Source organism: Chionomys nivalis, chromosome 20 (genome assembly GCF_950005125.1).
Source record: "Chionomys nivalis chromosome 20, mChiNiv1.1, whole genome shotgun sequence".
Lineage (NCBI taxonomy): Eukaryota > Metazoa > Chordata > Mammalia > Rodentia > Cricetidae > Chionomys > Chionomys nivalis.
The window spans coordinates 18,250,749-18,271,639 of NC_080105.1; the positions used below are offsets into that span (position 1 = coordinate 18,250,749).

General features: G+C 37.9%; 1 protein-coding gene and 1 pseudogene across 1 annotated transcript in view; one reads left to right on the forward strand and one right to left on the reverse strand.

Moving 5' to 3' along the window:
• LOC130863002 (probable ATP-dependent RNA helicase DDX60) overlaps window positions 1-9,018 on the reverse strand; it is a 76,579-nt gene extending 67,561 nt beyond the window's left edge. The window contains exons 1-7 of the mRNA XM_057752865.1: window positions 8,939-9,018; window positions 8,711-8,777; window positions 8,212-8,401; window positions 6,445-6,786; window positions 4,625-4,741; window positions 2,106-2,267; window positions 592-750 (exon numbers count right to left, since the gene is read on the reverse strand). Of these exons, the coding sequence (XP_057608848.1) occupies window positions 592-750; window positions 2,106-2,267; window positions 4,625-4,741; window positions 6,445-6,786; window positions 8,212-8,401; window positions 8,711-8,777; window positions 8,939-8,990 (1,089 nt within the window). The 5' untranslated portion in view covers window positions 8,991-9,018. The remainder of the gene's footprint in view (window positions 1-591; window positions 751-2,105; window positions 2,268-4,624; window positions 4,742-6,444; window positions 6,787-8,211; window positions 8,402-8,710; window positions 8,778-8,938) is intronic.
• An 8,575-nt stretch (window positions 9,019-17,593) lies between these two features.
• Window positions 17,594-18,063, forward strand: LOC130863001 (60S ribosomal protein L28-like; annotated as a pseudogene).
• The last annotated feature ends 2,828 nt before the right edge of the window (window positions 18,064-20,891 follow it).

Here is a 20,891-nt window from a genome sequence, read left to right on the forward strand (position 1 = left end):
GATAGCATCCAATATTATAAAGAAAGTAAGAAAATACAAAAAGAAAAATGTATATGAATATTTTCCATGCTATAAAAACAGAAAAATCTGTTCATTTAAAATGAAGAGAATAAACTGGAGTGTTAGCAGATTCTAGCACTGATTTGCACAGAAGACTCTGGAGAGATTTTTGCTTTCTGGTCTCCTAAGGTCTTCAAAATCTCTGTATCCATAATCTACAATGGGAAAAAATAATAAAGCTTTGCATCTGTTTCTTCAGCTCTTTCTCGATGAAGAAGATGCTGGTCACCAGGGACTTTCTCATAAATGACACAAAACCTCACACTGACAAGAATTTTAAGAAAGAAAGTGTCAAGTAGCTCCTCTTTGGCTTGGGTGCATGCCATGATGGTTGTTATTAATAACAATTTTATCACTTAATATGATTGTTAAAACTAGTCAAGTGACTGACTTAAGCAAGCCGATCAAATTTAACGCCAACAATACCTCAAAACTTAACACCACCCTGTATAAATCTGTTTGAAGGTTAATGTATTTTATATGTATCATGTAGTTAAAACAAAAGTATAAGTGAAAGGTGAGTATATTTACCATTTTAAAGACAGTCTTGAGGTCTTTAGTCCAATCAGAAGTGACAAATCTTGAGCAGGCTCTTTGAGAAAGAGGTAGATGAAGATGAAAAACCACACTGAGGCAATGGAGCTTACAGAAGTCTTCCACGTCCTTCAGGGTTAAACATCTACCTTGTTCCTGTAGAAAGTAAAGAAGGTGAGTAGAGAGCGGCAGGCTGGGATACTACACACTCAATCTGCAGAAGCCGGAACTTTGTAGCTAAGCTCTTTAGGTGGGAATTTCACATTTACACATTCTCTATTTCTGAGACAGTACTTACACGAAACAAGACTGTGTTTAAACATGTTTGAGAAAGAGGGGAAAGGGTGTAAGGCATTAGTCAGTATTTTCAGGGAATCTAGATTTAAACTAATAAACTAGGTGATGAACGGGAGGTTCCAGGGGACCTTGAGTGGGTGGAGCTATATGCTACATTCTCCCTTCTGTCTTTAACAACCTACTCTGAAGGCAATATTGTGAACGGCTTCCATGAGGACAACAGAGTGACAATGTAGCTCAAAGCTGTAACTGCAGGATAAGAACAGAGGTAAATAAGTAGATATGCTTAGCATCATGGGACAGGGACACCATTGCTATTGGTAAACATTTTGGCCTGTTGGGGAGCAAGGAGACTTCAATGGGATGCTCCTAGAATGCCAGAGAGGGTCCAATGTTTAGAAGTTCCAAAGAGAAAATTTTGACTTACTATCATGATTTAGGGATGAATTAATTTGGAGGTCTAATCATGCAGAAAGGTCTCGTTAAAAAGTATATTTAATGAGCTACTGCAAAGTGAAATATTAAAAACTGGTCCTTGTTCATTTTTGAAATCAAGAAAGTTGATAGAATTCATAATCTGAGACTCCATAATGCAGAGATAGCGTATAAAATGGAATGTGCACATTTGTATACATTAGTGTCCATGAGAACATATATGCAGAGATGACTGTTTGGTCATAGCTAAATCTCAACTGGCTACCAGATTCTTGATCTTTTCTGCAATAAATAAAACTAAGAACAGTAGTCTCTCCCCAGCCAGTAGGGTACCATTGTGTGAGCCTATCTTTCAAAGTCACTGAGAAATTTGCACAAGATAAACCTTAATCCAAACTACATTACTATTTAGCACCTTGGGTTGGAGGACTGTTACTCTCAAAAACCGAAAGTCTGTGCTTTGATGGTGGAATAGAAATAACAATGCTTTCCTGAGCATATCATGAACTGTGCACAGAAAAAGCCCAAAGCACAGTAGCATAGCAGGTTTTTTCTTCCTTTGCCTGTCTGCAGGTGATGAAGTCCACATATGTCCTATGTGAAGCACATGTAGGTAATACACTAAGTCATGGAACAGTGTATTCCTATATGACACGAATTGCAGGGATTCTATTTCTGCTGTTCATATAAACAAGAGAGAACCCAGTGCCACGTGGGGAAATGGTTGGTGAAAGCAATGAGTAGGAAAGCACAAGTGCATCCCACTGCAGCAACCGCACCTGTTTGACTTTGCTCATCTTCTTGGAGGCTTTCTTCTCTCTGTTCTCTAAGAAGCTGTGGTACATTTCCAAGAAGAGGGAGCAGGAAGTGACACAAAGGGCTCGCCGGATGTCAGAGCCTTCTGGCCAGAGTTGCCTGAGCAGAGACATCGTCTCACAAGCCTGTCACCACAGAGAATTATAACACGTCATGACAATTAGAGAACTGTATTTATTCATAAGCGATTACATAGTAAGAAATGAGTCCATATGAACATATGGAAACTGTAGCTATTTCCACTAAAAACATTATGAACACAATTTTTGGGTGGTAAAATTATTTTAAAATATTCTGAGAAAACTCTTAATAAATACATGCATAAAAATCTGTAAATCAACAGGAAAATTCATGACTTTAAATGCTAATTCTCTAATGAAACCCAAATAATGAGAAAATGGAAAAATGTTTATATTCTTTAGTAGTATAAAATTACATTTTTCTTTGATAATATCAACACATTTTTTCATCTTTAACTACTTTAATGACAGACAGCACCAGAAATCATGGGGTGTCAGTCCTAATACTCTGCTAATGAAGTTATGAACGGGCAAAGGCATATCACAATACATTTGTCATTCAATATATTGATACTTTTCATTCAAATCCTAGAGATCTAACCTAAAGGAACAATCCAAAATCTGCCAAAAGATGTGTGCACCAAGGCGTTCATCATAGAATTATTTGGAAAAGAAAATCTTCAAACAATTTAAATGCTCCGCATTCAAGAAATACCATATATCCATAAAAATAATATTGTAACACTTCAGGTTCCTATATTGTATTTTCTTAAATTATATTGATATATAATTTTGTGGGTAATACACATGATTTAAAGCAACACATATCATGGTAATCAACTTTCTGAATGTATGTGTTGCTTTTATAGTTATTTTGCACAAAATCTCCTCTTCTGCATCAGTTAAAAAGAAAAATAGTAGTACTGGGAACAACAGTGATGAAATGTGTAAGGCGGAAATAATATATTCTTTCTGGAGCATTTATAAATTCTCGGCCACACTTGTGATGCCTCAAGACTGGCAGGGACCAAAGACAGATTCTACAACCTAATGAGAAATACAAAGTATTGATATTATTAAAGAGTGAATTAGAGCCTTCATAAGAAGTACTGAATCTGCCATAGGTATGTAAATGCTATTTTTAAAAGTAATCTTTAATCTGAAATTTTTAATTTTTTTAATTATTCATTTTACTTTAAGGTGTGAGTATATTGCCTGCCCAGAAGATTGCCCCTCATAAATGTTTTGTGTTCACAGATGTGAGAAAATGGCATGGGATCCCCTATAACTGGAGTTATGGGTGGTGGTTAAGGGCACCATTTAAAAGTAAAATAAAATCACTAAATATGATAATCTAAGGAATACATTGAAAATTATTGTCTCTATATAAAAATCTTTGTCATGTAATGAAAGCAGTGTTCAGAGAAAAACATATCACACTAAGAAATGTTTAATACCAAAAGTGAGAAAATAGAGCAATTAAATGCTCTGCTAAAAAAGTAGATAAAAAGAAACAAGAAAATCAGAAGAAAGTAAATGATGAAATCATAGCCTAAGAGAATAAAATTTTATATATCTAGTCAACATATATATTGACTCAAGTTGAAATTAGACAAACATTATTAAACAAGTAAGAGAAATCACAGATGTACAAAACAAAACTAAAGGCAGAAGAGACACTGAGACCGAAACCTACTTCATAGTAGGCCTAAATACACCAACATCCGCATCGCAGGTAAAGTGACTAAGAAACCATCCCAACAAATACGTGCCAAGTTTCAGGCAGAAAAATTTACAAAATTATCACAGATTGGATAATTCCTCTGGTTTAGACCGGATTTCAGAATACTAAAAATAAAGCCTGAACATTCTTTTCTGTAAGCACATAAAATGCTACAAATAAATGTAAGACAGTAAAAAGACTGAAATTACATTAAAGTATCACTGATTCCATCCAAGGCAAAAATTCAACAGGAAATCATATTAACAAAACCATTCACCATGATGAAGTATATAGATACCAGGAATGGAATATTTAAAAAATGTGCAAATGCATCATGACATCAATAAAACTAAGGGCAAAACAACAGTACTGTGGTATAGTTATACTACTGTATTCATGGTCTAAACAATAGGAGAAGCTCAGGGTCATCTTCTTTACATCAGAGACTAGACACATCTTTATCTTAGTCCTACTTAATAGGAAGAAACAGAAACATTTCTTCTTAAACCAGAAATAGGGGAACTATTTCTAGTATCTCTCCCACTCTCCACTGCTACAAGAGACCTGTTACTATATCCATTAGACTAGAGAAATAATCGAAGTTTGCTGGTCTCAAACAAGGTAAAACATTAGCAGTGATACACAGGGTTGTACTCAGACCTACAGACACACACACACACACACACACACTTTTAAAAATAAAGTTCAACTAAAGAGTGTTTTTTTCAAGTTCTATTACCTTTTCCACCATATTATTGAATGTCAAATCTCCAAATAGAGTTGTTAAATCTAGGTCTCTATATTTTTCTAACTGTTGAATCAGGGTTTTGTAATCAATCATAATCTCTCTCTCAAACTGCAAAACAAAATATTATAAATTGTCATAAATACATCATTGTTTTACAGCTACAGAACTCAGAAATTGAAGAAATAGTCATATTACAATGCAGTCCTGAGTTTAAAATCTACCCTGTTGTGATCGAGGATGGTCAGCAAGGCTTGGAAACCCTTCCAGGAAGCACTTGGCTATCTCGTCTGGCAATATAGCTCCTGATATTAACAGTTCCACAAAGATACAAATGACATAAATTCAGTGTGTTTCACTATGACACATTTCAACCAAGCACCTAAGAAGAGATTAGAATCCTCTCTCCCTGGGCATCTACGGTACTGGAAACAGCCATCGCCAACAGTTTCCATGGCATTTCCACTAGTCTACAAGGGGAGTCATAAGCTATATTTCATTGTATTTTAAATTCTAAGTACTCCTCACACCAGTTAATGTAAAAACGTTTCTTTAAGGTGAATTTCAGTAAATTGAGGCATAAATTATTTTATAAATAAAATTCTGCATTAAAATGTGTTCTAGGCAGAATATTTGTAAGGTTTCTCAGGTTCAGAAACTGCTATCAACAGAATGCTATAACCTTGGACTAGGTGTGGTAGCTCATGCCTTTAATCCCAGCACCCATAGCTGCAGAGGAGTTGTAGCTTTGTGAGTTCCAGACCAACATGAGCTACCCAGTTGAACACAGTCCACAAAAAGAAAGAGTCACAACATAAACTCAATATTTAATATTTGCCTTGAATGTAAAAATAAAACCCGGCTTGTTTCTCTTCATAGCTGGCATTCAGGGTTAGGAACACTTTAGTGATAGGAATCCTAACAAAGCAAAATAAGTATATTTGCATATATGTAAATGTGTGATAATGAGCATGATGCAATTCTCAAAGACACACATATGCTAATCGGTTCTAAACCTACTTTGTTGCTCTATGGAAAGATATTCATAGCAGAACTCACCTCACCTAGTGAAAAATAAGCAAACTATATTTATTTATTTATTTATTAAGTTAGTAAATGTGCTTTACTCTGAAAAATTCAAAAAATTAGTTTTCAAATATACCAATTTTTAAGTATTAAGAACTATTATACAATAAGAACTAATTAGCAAATTACTATATGTTATCACTATTAATTATCATTATTATTAACCTATATATTATCCTGTTGAAACTAGATAGATTCTGTATTATGGGTAGAGTCAATATTGAATCAAGATAGCTATTTTTTAAAGATTTGTTTCATTTTTAGTTTTGTGTGTATGTATATGTATCTGTCTGACTCTCTGTATGTATTCATGCATATATGTAGTTATGTAGGTATGTGCTTGTAAGTGCAGAATACACAGAGGCCAGAGCTGTCAGATCCCTTTGGGCTAGAGTTATAGGCAGTTATGAACTACCTGACATGGGTACAAAACTAGCAAGCATTCTTTTTTTTTTTAATTATTTATTTATTTATTTGTTATGTATACAATATTCTGTCTGTGTATATGCCTGCAGACCAGAAGAGGGCACCAGACTTCATTACAGATGGTTGTGAGCCACCATGTGGTTGCCGGGAATTGAACTCAGGACCTTTGGAAGAGCAGGCATTGCTCTTAACCACTGAGCTATCTCTCCAGCCCTAGCAAGCATTCTTAACGAGCCTTATCTTCTGAATTAATTTAGAACTGCTTATGAATCTCTAGAAAATTGTCTTTAGATATATATTACCTGCTTGAAAAACAGCTGCTTTGAATATGAGCTTTGCATAAAATATGCATAAAGACGGATGATGTCAGATGTTTGCCCTGAGAAGAGTGCGATGTTGACCTTTGCTGCCCAAGATTGAATGACTAAAAAGTTGAAAAGGTGTGTCTGCTGGTCGTTCAGGCCTTCATCAGCAATAATTAAGAAATAAGGGCAACTCTGACTTAAGGTAATACTCCACTCTTCTGACAAGCATCCAGAAAATTCAGTCCAAACATCAATGGCAGTATTCTTCTGAAGGTGCATAATTAAAGCAGTTCTCAGTGTAAGAAGTCCGGGGACTCTGAAATATGCATATTCAGCATCCTGTGAGGAGGAGACAAAGGACATTATTTGACTAGTGTTTTGCTAGTTTAGGCAGTTAATATATATCATTAAGGTCACTGAAGGAACATGGTACAGAAGGGTTGTGTTCTTTTTTAATGTCCTTTAGTCAGTAAATTGACCCTGAAATTTTTCTATATCACAAATGTCACATTTTAAACCTAAGAGTAGGCAAGCCCATAGTACCCAGAGTTCATTACTCTTTGTCTTCCAGTCTTTTAATCATTCTCCTGTCCAACCTCATGTCAAGAAGACAAAGGACAAAAATAACTATGAAAATAATAATATGTAATTATAAATTTTCTGGAATTGGGAGCTGAAGGAGAATATGTTATTCTAAAGAATAATTCTAGATGCAGTGACATTTCTTAAACAACAAGGGTTTTTCCTAGTAGATTAAAATATGTAAAAACAATTGTAAACATAGAGCAGAATCCTGCTTCCTTGAACAAAATGGTGCTGGTCAGCAATGCTCAGAAATACACAGTATAGTGAGCTGCAAACTGATTGAACATCCACACGAGAATCCGTGAGTATAGCATTAGCTGCCCTGAATATAGGAAAATGAGGATATGGTAGCAGTAGATATACCTGTATTTAAATTTATCAAAATTCTATTTATTACACCAAATATTATATTCCATCATCATTATTCATAACAGAGCACACAACAGCAAAATAGGATTAGTGAGTTCACATGGGCTCAGATACACCTAACAATGTATTCAAATAAGTTGCCTGCTGAGTTTTGAAGTCAAAGTAGTTCTTATAGTTGGAGAAGTAGAACTGAGGTCAGTGGGGCCACTGTTCAGAAGTTCACCAACTCTTGTGACTCTGTCCACTAAAGTTTCCCATCACTACACATTACAAACAATCTAACTGTGCTCATTCCAGAACACTGCAATGCTAGGTAATTGCTTTGTTCTCCTCTTCCCTTTAAATTGTTTAACTTTGTTTTGTTTTGTTTATTTTTTGTTCTGGAGATTGAGCCTACAACCTTTCACACACTAGGCAAGTCTTCTATCACTAAATTGCATTTCTAGATCTTTTTTTTTTTTTTAAGGTCTTTCCAGGTTGGTTAAACTACTCATCAAATCACTAAGTGAGGATCGGGTGGCTTCCAACTCTGAACCTCCTTGCCTTGGGCTACATCTCATTTTCTGAACTTTAAAAAATGTATTTTGCTCTGCAGTCAGTGGTGAAAATGTTTATAAAATCTTATAAAAAATTATTTATAGCAAGGGGTGGTGGTGCACACCCTAAATCCTTTTACTTGGGAAGCAAAAGCAAGGGCATCATAAGTTTAAGGCCAGCTTCAGCGACAAAATTCCTTGTTTCTAACTAATCATATAAATGAACTCTGTTTTCAGTCTTCAGAGGATAAAAAGCTCAGGTGGTCTATGTTACCTTGAAGAAAACTATGGCAAAATGTCCTCCTTTGCTAATGACATCCAGCAGGTAGCGCTCAACCAGGTAGAAGAAGTGGAGACTCTGCCCTGGCTTTAGCGACTTCTCACACACACACGTGACAAGCAAGGAGTCTCCGTCAATCAGAAAAAACTCAGATTCAACAAAATCATTGAATAAACTGGAATAGCTAAAAAAGAAAAGTGTTGGAACAAAGCTCATATGAATAACATAATACCCCCAAACAGTACAGTTGTTATTATTTCATTGACATTAACAACCTAAAGTGCTGAATACATATTTGCATACAATTACATATACTTCTATCATGTATGTAATGCAAATTCCCTCTCTCTCTCTTTCTCTGTCACACACACATACACACACATACACACACACACAGATGCAGCTACACATCAATATAAAGTCAAATATCTCTAGAGGAAAGGGGAATATTACACATGATTTCAAAACTCTTGATTACCACAAAAATACTTACTCAGCCTTTGGCATATTTTCCAAGATTAATTTTGACATTTCCTCTAAAATTCCTGTGTAACGTTCTTCTAAAAATGGAAATAAGAGGGATATTTTTAGTCAGTCTTTTTAAGTGAGCTCACAGTTATTATTTGAGAAATAAGAAACAGTAATGTAGCTATTTTAACTGTTTAATCTGTGAAGCATGAATGTTATAATGTTATAAATAATATTTTAAATTTAAAATTACCCATTCTTGCTGCTCTCTGTGTCTCCGACCTGAATTTAGAAATATTTATCATGCAAATATCCTTTACTCTGTCTCCTCTAAATGGTCATTATTAATGAGATGGAAAATCTGCAAAGAAAGAGAAAAACTGATCAACTTTCCTGTTAGCAGAAATGTGCTGAATGACTATCTTTCCAAAAAATCATTGAGTATCAGGGACACAAGAATGATTAATATCAACATGTGATCTGTTCTCAGGGAATAAAAGTCAAGAAGACAACCATTAATCATATAATCGCACATACAATAAAAAATCATTAATGCGACAGAGTCAAAAAAATGAGACATTCCTTAAAGAAGCAATGCCCAGGAAAAGTTCTAAAGGATTAAATAAAATGGGGGAAAGCAAGGGTCCAGACAGAGACAAGCAACACATCATCACATGTAACATGCAATGTCCTGTGTCATGAAGGGATGGAGGTGGTACCAGGTTCCTTCAGGAACCAAGAGGCTGGAGTGGAGAGTGGGAGAAAGTGTTTGATGTTGAGAGAGGGTATGAGAAGCATGCAGGTCCCTCAAGCATGGGGCTTAGTTACTCACTGAAGATTTTAAGGAGATGTGACGGCTTTGCATCTTGGAAAGATTACTCCAGCACTGTACATCAGTGGGAGTCAAGTTCTTGACAGCAGAGAGAGAGAAAGCTGTGGCTGAACAAAGCAATGATGGCAACTTGATAAAATTACAGTCTAATGTGTGTTTGAGGTAATAAGTCTGGACTGGTGTGAGTTTATTTGATGGATGTTAAAGGTAAGTATGACATCATTTGACAACAAACACAATATGGGCAGAGAAGAGAAGAGGAGTAGGCTGTCAAGGGAAACTATGAAGATTCTACTTCAGGGATGACAGATGTTTACAAAGTAAACGTGCTTGGTACACAAACATGAGAAACTGAGTTCAAATCTCCAGCACCCATGTAAAAACTCAGACTTGATTGCATATTATTTCTCCTGACTGCATTAGGGAATGGAGACAGGAAGCCACCAGGAGCCCACTGACTAGTGACTCTAGGCAAAATAGCAAACTCCTAGTTTAGTGATAGATTCTGTCTCAAGGTAATAAAAAAGAAGACCAACAGCAGCAAACACTCCATAGCCTCCTTGGTCCTCTAAAGGAATGTACAATGGCACAGAGATGCACTCACTCAAAAGCATGCACCACACATGCAATCACTCACACACACACAAATTGCAATTCATGCCACACAGTAGATTATTAGGTCATTCTCTGATGCCAGAATCTTGGAATAAGACCACAAGTCAAGCAAAGGTCATGAACTCATGTGTGGTCCACCTAAATTTGACTGATTTTGCAACCTACCGTAGACCATGTAATGTAGATTCTTAAATATGGAAGGCTAGAAGTCAATTGTGAGGTCTCAACCATATCAGAATAAATATGTCATTTACTTATTAATTATAAAAAATAGTTACTGGAACAAAAGAGCTTGCTTGGACACAGAGAGACAGCAGCATCATGAATGTGATGTGAATGGAACTAAATACTAATTATGAGGATTACTAATAATAAATTGCAGGAAGGAGGAGACTGCAAAGATGACCTCGAAAGAAATACTTCAGAGGCATAGTCAAATGCTCAGATATCTGTTGTAGATTATGTCTAAGTCTGCTAATAAATAGATTGTATTATGTAGATAGAAAGATAGACAGTGAGATACATAAATACACAGATATATAGACAAAGAAAGATGTGGACCATTAAGTCAGAAGACAGAGATTTCTATCCCATAATATTAAAACAGGAACATATGGCAGTAAGCCAAACACTGACACCAAATATTAAAATGCTGAGAACTTGTGTCTGGGAAAATGATTAAATCTGGAGAAGGAATGGCTGTGGCCCAGGAACTTAAGAATCACTTGAAACTTCCCTCTACCCACCCTGCCTCCATGCTCCAAACTTTTTCCTGGAGTAGTGGAGAGAGGGGGGAGAAGGGGAGGGTTGGGGAGAGCTTGGGGGAGTGGAATGCTTGAGATGGAGGAAGGACAGATATGGGAATGGGGAAGGAGATATCTTAATTGAGGGAGTCATTTTTCGGTTGGCAAGAGACTTGGCTCTGGAGGGGTTATTAAGAGTCCATGGGGACGACCCCAGCTAGGACCCTGGACAGTGGAGGAGAGGGTGCCTGAACTGGCCTTGTCCTATAGTCAGACTGATGACTATCTTGAATATCACCATAGAACCTTTGTCCTGGGATAGATGGAGACAGACAGAGACAGAGACAGAGACCCACATAAGAGCACTGGACTGAGCTCCCAAGGTCCAGTTGAAGAGCAGAACAAGGGAGAATATGATCAAGGAAGTCAGGACCACGAGGAGTTTGTTCACTCAAGGAGACAGTGTGCTTGAGCTAATGGGAGCTCACCAACTTCAGCTGGACCAGGAGTGAATGAGCATGAGATCAAAATGGACCCTTTGAATGTGGTTGACAATTGGGGCAGACTGAGGGGCCAATAACAGTGGCACTGGGATTTGTCTCTACTGCATGTACTGGCTTTTGTGGGACCCTATTCTATTTGGATGCATACCTTCCTAAGCCTGGATGTAGTGGGGAGGGCCTTGGACTTCCCATAGAACAGGCTGCCTTGCCCTCTCTTAGGACTGGAGGGGGTGGGGGATGGGTGTCTGGGAGCAGGAAGGGAGTTGGAGGAGGGGAGGAAGTGGGAATTTGGTTGGTATTATTTGTAAAGTAATAAAAAAAAGAAGAAAAAGAATCACTTGGTCAGATGTGCAAGCATGGTCTCTTAACTCACTCAGGTACTGGATGTTTGCAGAGCCTTGTGGAGCATCACTCATTACTGCACGCCATAGCTGCCCACAGTGTATCCAAAGCAGGTCCTCACTTCCTGGTAGGGATCCTGAGGAAACCAAGTCAAGCATGATGGTGTGGTGTATTCAATGTGTCAACAGTACAGGCACAGGGAACCAAAGAGTTCTTTCATAAGAAAGGCAATATCAGATCCTTTTACTCAGAAGTACAAGAGTAGGGTATGAAAGAAATGAACTACTGAAGCCTGCTGGGGAAGATAAGGCATGGCAGCCCAGGGAGAAAAATCAGCATCATGTTCCTTAAGACACAGGAATATAGTACTGCATGATGAATTTGGAGATTCTGTGGTCTGTTCTATATGGCAAAGAATAGGGTGACTGCCTAAATAGCAGTAGCAGAAAACACTCGATAGCCTCCTTGGTCATCCAAATGAATGTGCAGAGGCACATAGACGCACTCACGCAAAAGCATGCATCATACATAAAATCACACACACACACACACACACACACACACACAATTGCTTAAATAATCAGAGGTAAAGCAGAAAGATCCTATGATGTGGGAGTAATTTCTTTATAATCTGTTGCTTTCATTGGTTAATTAATAAAGAAACTGCCTAGGCCCATTTGATAGGCCAACCCTTAGGTGGGTGGAGTAGACAGAACAGAATGCTGGGAGAAAGAAGCTGAGTCAGTGAGTCGCCATGATTCTCTCACTCCAGACAGACGCAGGTTAAGATCTTTCCTGGTAAGCCAGCTCGTGGTACTACACAAAATATTAAAAATGGGTTAGATCAAAATGTAAGAGCTAGCCAATAAGAGGCTAAAACTAATGGGCCAGACAGTATTTAAAAAAATACAGTTTCCGTATAATTATTTCGGGGCATAAAGTAGCCATGCGGGCGGCTGGGTGCCGGGGACGCAGCCCCGCCGCTCTTATTACAACAATCCTAGTTTTCAATAAAATACTTTTAAGATTAAGGATGTAGCTTGGTTAAGAACAGAGCACTTACTATCATGTGTGATACCTTGGCTTCAATCCTCAATACAATAAATAGAAAATACCAAACAGTAAAATGAGCCTACTGTATCTCCAGGTATTAATCTGGATACTACACTCATGTTGTCTGTAACCATAAAAACTAATTAACATAAAAGTTGAATATGGAAGTTAGGCTTCATTAAGAGAGGCAGTATCCTCAGTGAGGTAACCCAGACCCAAAAAGATTAATATGGATATGGTATGTACTCACTCATAAGTGGATACTAGCTATAAACAAAGGATATTGAGCCTGTAGTTCATGATCCTAGAGAGGCTAAGTTATAAAGTGAACCCTAAGAAAAACATATAGATTCATCTGGAAAGTGGAAACAGACAAGATCGCCTGACAAAATTGGGAGCATGGGGGTTGTTGGAGAAGGGAGGGTGGAAGGATATTGAATTCAAAAGTGCTTGCAGGAAGGAGAAAGTGTGGGTATCCATCCCCACGTGCCTTCATTCTCCACTCTGAGCAATGACACCTGCATCCATCCCCATGTGAGTAATGACACCTGCATCCAGTCATACCCAAAAGTGATAACAGTGAGAAGGCTTCCCATATAGCAGAAAATTTTCCCTGATGACTTTAAGAACTAGAAGCCAGGGGATAAAAGTTAAAAGAAATTGACAAAAAACTCTCTCTTTTTTTGCACCAGAAAAAAATATTACAAACTATCTTGACTTGTGGCCGTATGAAAAGAATTGTTAACAATTCCTGTGGAAACTTGTTACTCTTCTCCTACCAATTTCAAGGTGGTTAAAAATTTCTATTCTGACAACCTCTGTACCCCTGTTCTTGTCTATGGACAATTTTCCCTGAAGACATTGCTGATTGACCATCTGATAATTTCATTCCCACTGTCCCTGATACTGTGATGACATCACCTGGTTTGTCTGACCTAATACTACATTGGGGGAAAAGGGGAATTATGACGAATGTTGAGAAGTAAACACCAACAAAACCCCTTTTATATTTTCAAATTTTAACAACTAAAAAATGTAGACAGCTCTTTGCCTATCTACCGGGACTGCACTTCCAAGTTGAATTCTGCCTGTCCTGTGTGTGATGACCTAGCATCTTTCAAGGTTCTTCTCACAGGGACAGATTCTATGGAAATCCTACAGACAGCGATTACAAAGATTGAAAAGAAGTATACAAAATAAACCAATAATGTGAAGCATTTTATAAAAAGTAATTTGGAAAAGAAATACTTATTAGAGCTATATTTGCTTGATTGTTGTTTTTTTTTATCTGCAGTTATTATTTATTTATTTATTGGTGGTGATGACCAAAACTATGAATGACAAAAGACTTAGACCAGCCATTATGGTTGTGCAGGACGCTTAGTAACTGACAAAGAAATATAGTTGGCTTTGCCTAGAATCAAACTAAAATAGTTGTCTATAAAGTTGCATTTAAAAGATTTTTAAATTTTTATTGAGTTTTAGTTCTTTGTTTTGAGTATGTGCACATATGTCTACAGACAAATGTGGAAGTCAGAGGACAATGTGTGGAGTCAGCTATCACCTCCCACCAGTGGATCCTGAGATGGAGCTCAGATTCTCACACTTGGTAGCTAGTGACCTTATCTGCTGAGCCATTTCATTGGCCCCATTTAATAGATTTTAAAAACATATACTTAAATAAACTTGACTTCTTTAATGTCGCTTTCCTAAAATGTCTGACAACAAAAACATAATCATCTCGATTAACCATAAAATCTGATTTTAAATGTCTTCTTACAGAGAAAATCAATAACTTAACCTAATTTTTAAAAGAGGACCAGTTTCAAGATTTATAAAAATGAACCAAAATTTTACTTTAGGAATTCCATCCTCCACAAAGTCTTTACGACTTTGTCGGTTCTCCTGTGAAGTCAAAAGAACCTCCCGATATTGCCCTCAGCTCTCCTCTTCCATCTTGGGATACTCTAGTCTTTACCCAAGGGCAAAATGGTATTTTCCTCTGTGACAAAATCCGTCTTTATTTTTAAAGAAATTCTCTTTTATTTTGAGCTATCTTTTTAGTGAAAAGTGCACCCTCCTCCTATTCCATCCTTTTCTCTCCTACTTACTTACTCTTTTTTTTTTTACACTCTCATGAGAAAGAACAGCATAACAAGCAAATTTACAAAATGTATTGAGGAAGAAGAGAACCCAAATCTCACTTAGAACATAATGCAACAAATTAAGAATAACTCACGGTCAGCAGCACGCAAAAGCTGTTGCTGTCCCTATGAAGAGCTTCTGGGTTTTAAGAGTCTTACACATTTTATTCCCCTGGCTCTCACATAACTCTGAGAGCTGTAGGATGTTGGAACACTGCAAGAGCAGGCCAAGATAGCAAAGATTCTGATGACCTTGTACAAGTGAGAAGGGATAAAGATACACGGAGAACCAAAAATTCTTTTATGTTAACCCTGTAGTTCCTCTAAAGACCTGGAGAAAATAGTAAACTCTTCTCTAGGCCAACGAAAGGAAAGTAAATGGGTATCCAGTACAAGTACAAGATGGGCAGGAAGCTCACTGTTGAGCCCTGACCTGTAGCATCAGGATGTTGTACTATATACAGCTATGCTGGCCACAGAAGCAACTATGAAATCTTCAGATCTTCAGATTTTCACTTTCACCCTTTTGCTCCATATCTAATTCCCTAGTCTCATCCCCAGCTCTGTAGCAGACTACAAGATGTTGCCTCTCTGCCCCCATTCCCAGAGCACTGAGCAGATCTGCGCGGCATACCCTCCTTTCCTTCCTCCTGTGGACTCCACTAGCCCATTCCCCAGTCCATTTTCATCCCTAAGTGTCAGCTCACAAAACCAGAAACTCATTCTAGCTTGAACCTCCAGTGGCCACACCAGGCAGGATCTCAGTAGCATTTCTTATCAGGCAACACACAGCCTCCACCTGGAGAGGGCGACAGGATGCAAGGAATGGAACAACCACCCGAAAAATACAGGACCACATATCAGTAGCTAGAATTACAGTCACCCAAAACTAGCCTAGAAGCCAGTGTAAAAGCACAATCAATAACATCCAGGACAATATTTCTCTACTAGAGTCTAGCAACCCTACTACAGTAGGCCCTGAAAAATGCCATATAGCAGAAACACAAGTCAAGGACTTAAAAATAGGCCTTATGAATATGTTAGAGGTTCTTTAAGAGGAAATGAGTCAATTGATTAAAGAAATCTATGAAAACATAGACAGTAAAAGGAAATGGAAAAACAGATCAAGACATGCAAGTGGAAATAGAATCAAAAAGGAAACCCAAACTGAGGAAAAACTAGAACTAAGAGATTTAGCAACTCAAATAGGAACCTCAGAGGCAAGCTTCACTGACAGAATGCAAGAGATGGAAAAGAATTTGTCTTTGAAGACAAGACAAAAGAAATGGGTACTTGGTCAAATGAAATGCTAAATTTAGAAGAAGCTAGGCACAAAACATCCAGGAATCTGAACACTACAAAAACTCAAAATTCAGGAACAACAGGAATAGAGGAAGGAGTGGAAATCCAGGTAAATGGGACAGACAATACTAACAACAAAATCATAGAAGAAAATTTCCCTAACCTAAAGAAGGAAGTCCCTATCAAGGTACAAGAAGCTTACAGAACACCAAATAGACTGAACCAAGAAAGAATTTCCCATGTTACAAGATCAAAACACTAAACATGCAGAACTGAAAAAGAAAATTAAAAGTTGAAAAAGAAAAAGACCAAATAATGAATAAAGACAGACCTATTAGAACAATGCCTAACTTCTCAATGAAGACTCTTCAAGTGAGAGGGGCCTGGAAAGATGGTCTACAAACTCTAAGAGACCACAGATGCCAGCTCAGACTTCACTCAGCAAGACAATCAGTTACAATGCATGAAGAAAGAAAGACATTCCAAGATAAAACCAAATTTTAACAATATCTATCTACAAATTCAGTCCTAAAAAGGGTCTAGAAAGAAAAATTCAACCCGAAAAGACTAAACACATTCAAGAAAATATAAGGAATAAATTATATTAGATCAAAAGAAGAAGAAAATTAAAAATAAAACCTACACCACAACAACAATGTAACTGGAATCAACAAATATAACTCATTGTTAATTCTCAAAATCAGTGTTCTCAATTTTCCAATAAAAAGACACAGAATGGCATCAAAGTCAGGACTGAAATCAAAACAAAAACAAATAAACACATATCTTCAACAAATGATGCTAGTCAGATTGTATGGCTGCATGTTGAAGAATCCAAATAGTTCCATAGGTATTACCCAACACAAAACTCAACTCCAAATGGATCAAAGATCTCAACATGAGGTTAGATAAACTGAATCTGATAGAAGAGAACATGGGGAATAGTCTTAAACTCGTTGGCACAGGAAGACTTTCTGAACAGAATACTGATAACACAGAAATTAAGAACAGCAGTTAATAAATGGAACCTCATGAAACTGAAGGGGTTTGTAGGGCAAAGTACACCACCATTAAAACAAAGAGGAGGCCTACAGAATGGAAAAATGTTTTCTACACCTTCACTAGAAAGCTAATATCCAATTTCATAGAGATGCACAAAAGACTGACCATCAAGAAAATAAAGAACAAAAATTAAAAATGAGGATAGATCTAAACAAAATTCACAAAAAGCAGAAACTCAAATGACTGAGAAGCACTTAAAGAAATGTTCGGTGCCCTTAGTCATATTAAAATTCATATTAAAATACTTTGAGATTTCATCTTACACCGATCAAGATTGTCAAGTTCAATTTTAAAAGTGACAGCTGGGTCCGCCATAGGAGAGGAGACTCCGCCATGTCTGCGCATCTGCAATGGATGGTCGTTCGGAACTGCTCCAGTTTCCTGATCAAGAGGAATAAGCAGACGTACAGCACCGAACCCAATAATCTGAAAGCCCGCAACTCCTTCCACTACAACGGGCTGATTCACCGCAAGACAGTGGGAGTGGAGCCCGCAGCCGACTGCAAAGGGGTCGTGCTGGTCATGAAACGCAGATCCGGTCAGCACAAACCAGCTACTTCTTACGTAAGGACCACCATCAACAAGAATGCACGGGCCACTCTGAACAGCATCAGGCACATGATCTGAAAGAACAAGTACCACCCCAATCTGCTCATGGTGGCCAACCGCAGGGCCAGTGCCATCCTACGAAGCCAGAAGCCTGTGGTGGTGAAGAGGAAACGGACCCGTCCCACCAAGAGCTCCTGAGCCCTACACCCCAGAAGCAATAAAGAGTCTACTGACTTTTTTCAACCGTCAAAAAAAAAAAAAAAAAAAAAAAAAAGGTGACAGCTGGTGAGAATGTGGAAACAGGGGAACATTCATCTACTGTTGGGGGGAATGCAAGCTTGAACAGTCTCCATTGAAATCAGTGTGTCAGTTCCTCAGAAAGGTGGGAATCATTCTAGCTCAAGATCCAGTTATATACCAGTCTTAGCCATATATTCAAAGGATGTTTCATCCTACCACAGAGACAATTGCTCAGCCATGTTCATTGCACTCTACTCATAATAGCCACCTATTAATAAACAACACAGATGTTCATTGATGGATGAAAGGACAAAGCAAATGTGGTACATTTACATAATGAATTATTACTCGGACATTATATCAATGAAATTCACAGGCAAATGTATGGAACTATAAAAAAAAAAAGCATCCTGAGTGAGCTGACTCAGACCCAGAAAGGCAAATATTATATATATATTCACTCATGTGTGGATGTTAGCTGTTAAATCATTTATAAGCAAGCTACAATCCATATAACCACAGAGCTTAATAGAGAGTAAGGGATAGGATGAAAGTTGCATCTCCCCAAGAGGGCAAATAGAATACTTAGTTATGAGTGGATGGGGTTATTGGGGTCAGGGCTGGAATGGGGGGGCAAGGGTGAGGAAATAGAAAGAGACAGCTAAAACCAAGGAATACTTGAAGGTATCATATGGAAACCTAATACAGTAGAAGCGTCCTATCATAAATGCATATATGAAGTCAATCTAAATGAATTTGCCAAATAATGGGGGAGACAGAGCCACAATTTGATATCTCCTATTACCAAATGAGATTGCAGTACCAAAAATAGGTTACATATAATGTAGCTCATGGTCAGAAAGTCCCAAGGGAACCCTCAGATAACCCCGGCTGTTGCCAAGGCTATTGGTGGCTCTCTACAATTTAACAGTAAGGCCCTATTGATGAAGACAATCTCTAAACAACACATAGAACATGGAGAAATCAAGCTGGTGCCTACTTAGAGGCTTCATTCCTATAGACTAGATTTCAGGCTACTGTAAGGAACTCTGGAACCTACCAATGGAGAAAGGTAAACTCCAAATGAGCTATAAACCCTTCAGTCTACAAGACTGACCTGCTAGTGCAATATAATAGTGAAATATGCTGGTGCAATATGCTAATGCGATGGTGGCACAAAGCTTGTGCAAGTAACCAAACAATAAGGCCCATTCCATGAGATGGAACCCATACCCAGTCCTGCTGGAGTGAGCAATAGACTAGACAGACTAAGGACCTAGGAAAAACAAAATACTACTGTTCTGCTAAAGGAGTACAACAACAAAATGAGTCCTAATGTCATTCTGTTATACTCATAGATCTCTGCCTTTTTTCAGCCATCATCAGAGAAGCTTCCTCTTGCAGCCAATAGAAACAAAAGGAGAAGCCCACAGTCAAATATGTACAGACACTTAGTCCTAAAAGGAATATCTTCATCAGTCCCCTTCCCTCAGGACTCTGGGAACTCCAAGAGGAGGTAGAAAGAGTGTAAGGCTCAGAGGAGACAGAGGACACCACGGAGCCAAGGCCTTCTAGATACAACATGACTCGTGCACACAAACTCAGAGACTGTGGCAGTGTGCAAAAGGGGCTGCATGAGGCGGCACCAGATGGGGTCACAGAGATGAAAGAAGAGAACACAGGTCCCCATCCCTAACCTAAAAGTAACTCCTAATAGATAGTCACTTGCGAATGAAGTATTAATTTTCTTCGAGGGAGTCAAGTGGGGAGGCAATCCATTCTTAAGGGTAAGCCTCATGTCCAGCAGTAGACAGCCAACAGAAACTCAAAGCATCTTTGGGGCTCTTTGTCTCATGGTGTTGAGTCAGAGCATTTTATTTTCTATCGTACAGGTCCTTAGCATATGTAATATGGCTTCTGGTTTTGTGTTTTATGGGATTCCTATGTATATAAACATGTATATCTCTGCAGTTTGTTCTGGGGGTGTTTTATCCTGAGCTGGTGATAGGAAAGGCAGCTGCTTATCACCCTAAAAGCAAACTGCTTTATTTCTCATCTCCAGCCAGCAGGCCTCATAGATACAGACCACAGACCAAGGCAGAAAGTCATCCCAAAACTCACTCTAGCCCCACTACTACAGACCCTCTTGGAACACTGAATCTAGTTAGTATCTAAAAGGATCAACTCTGTTCTCCTTCAGAAATTACCTGGGCTAGAGCGTTCACTCACACCATGCAAGCCTTTAACAGTAATTTGTACATGGCAAGCTGCCAGTAACATTCATGTGTATGTTCTCTTCTACAACATGGGATAAAAAAAGAACCTCCAATAAAGGAAACATAAAAGTGACCATCCCCAGAGTTAATCATCTGAGGATTAAAATATGAAAAATTCTTAGATGATAGAAGTGCAAAAAGAGATAAAAATAGTGGAAAATACTAAGGAAACAAATGACAGATTAGGAAACTAAAGTGGATGGAAATAAAATTGGTCGAGTATGTAGTTTCTAAGTATTATTTGTTGTTAGAACAGAGCTTTAAAAAAAATCAGTTGAAAAGCTTCACCAAGTATTGAAGAAAAAAGACAAGCAAACAACAAAAATAACAAGAAAAATGATAACAAAAGCCAAAAAAAATGAAGTGGACAGAGGTACCCACACTGATAGAACACCTAGGTATTAAGTCCCTCTTTAAAAAAATAGATTTATTTAATTATGTATACAGTGTTCTGCATGCATGTATCCCTGAATGTCAGAAGAAAGCACCAGATCTTATTACAGATGGTTGTGGGCCACCATGTAGTTGTTCAGAATTGAACTCAG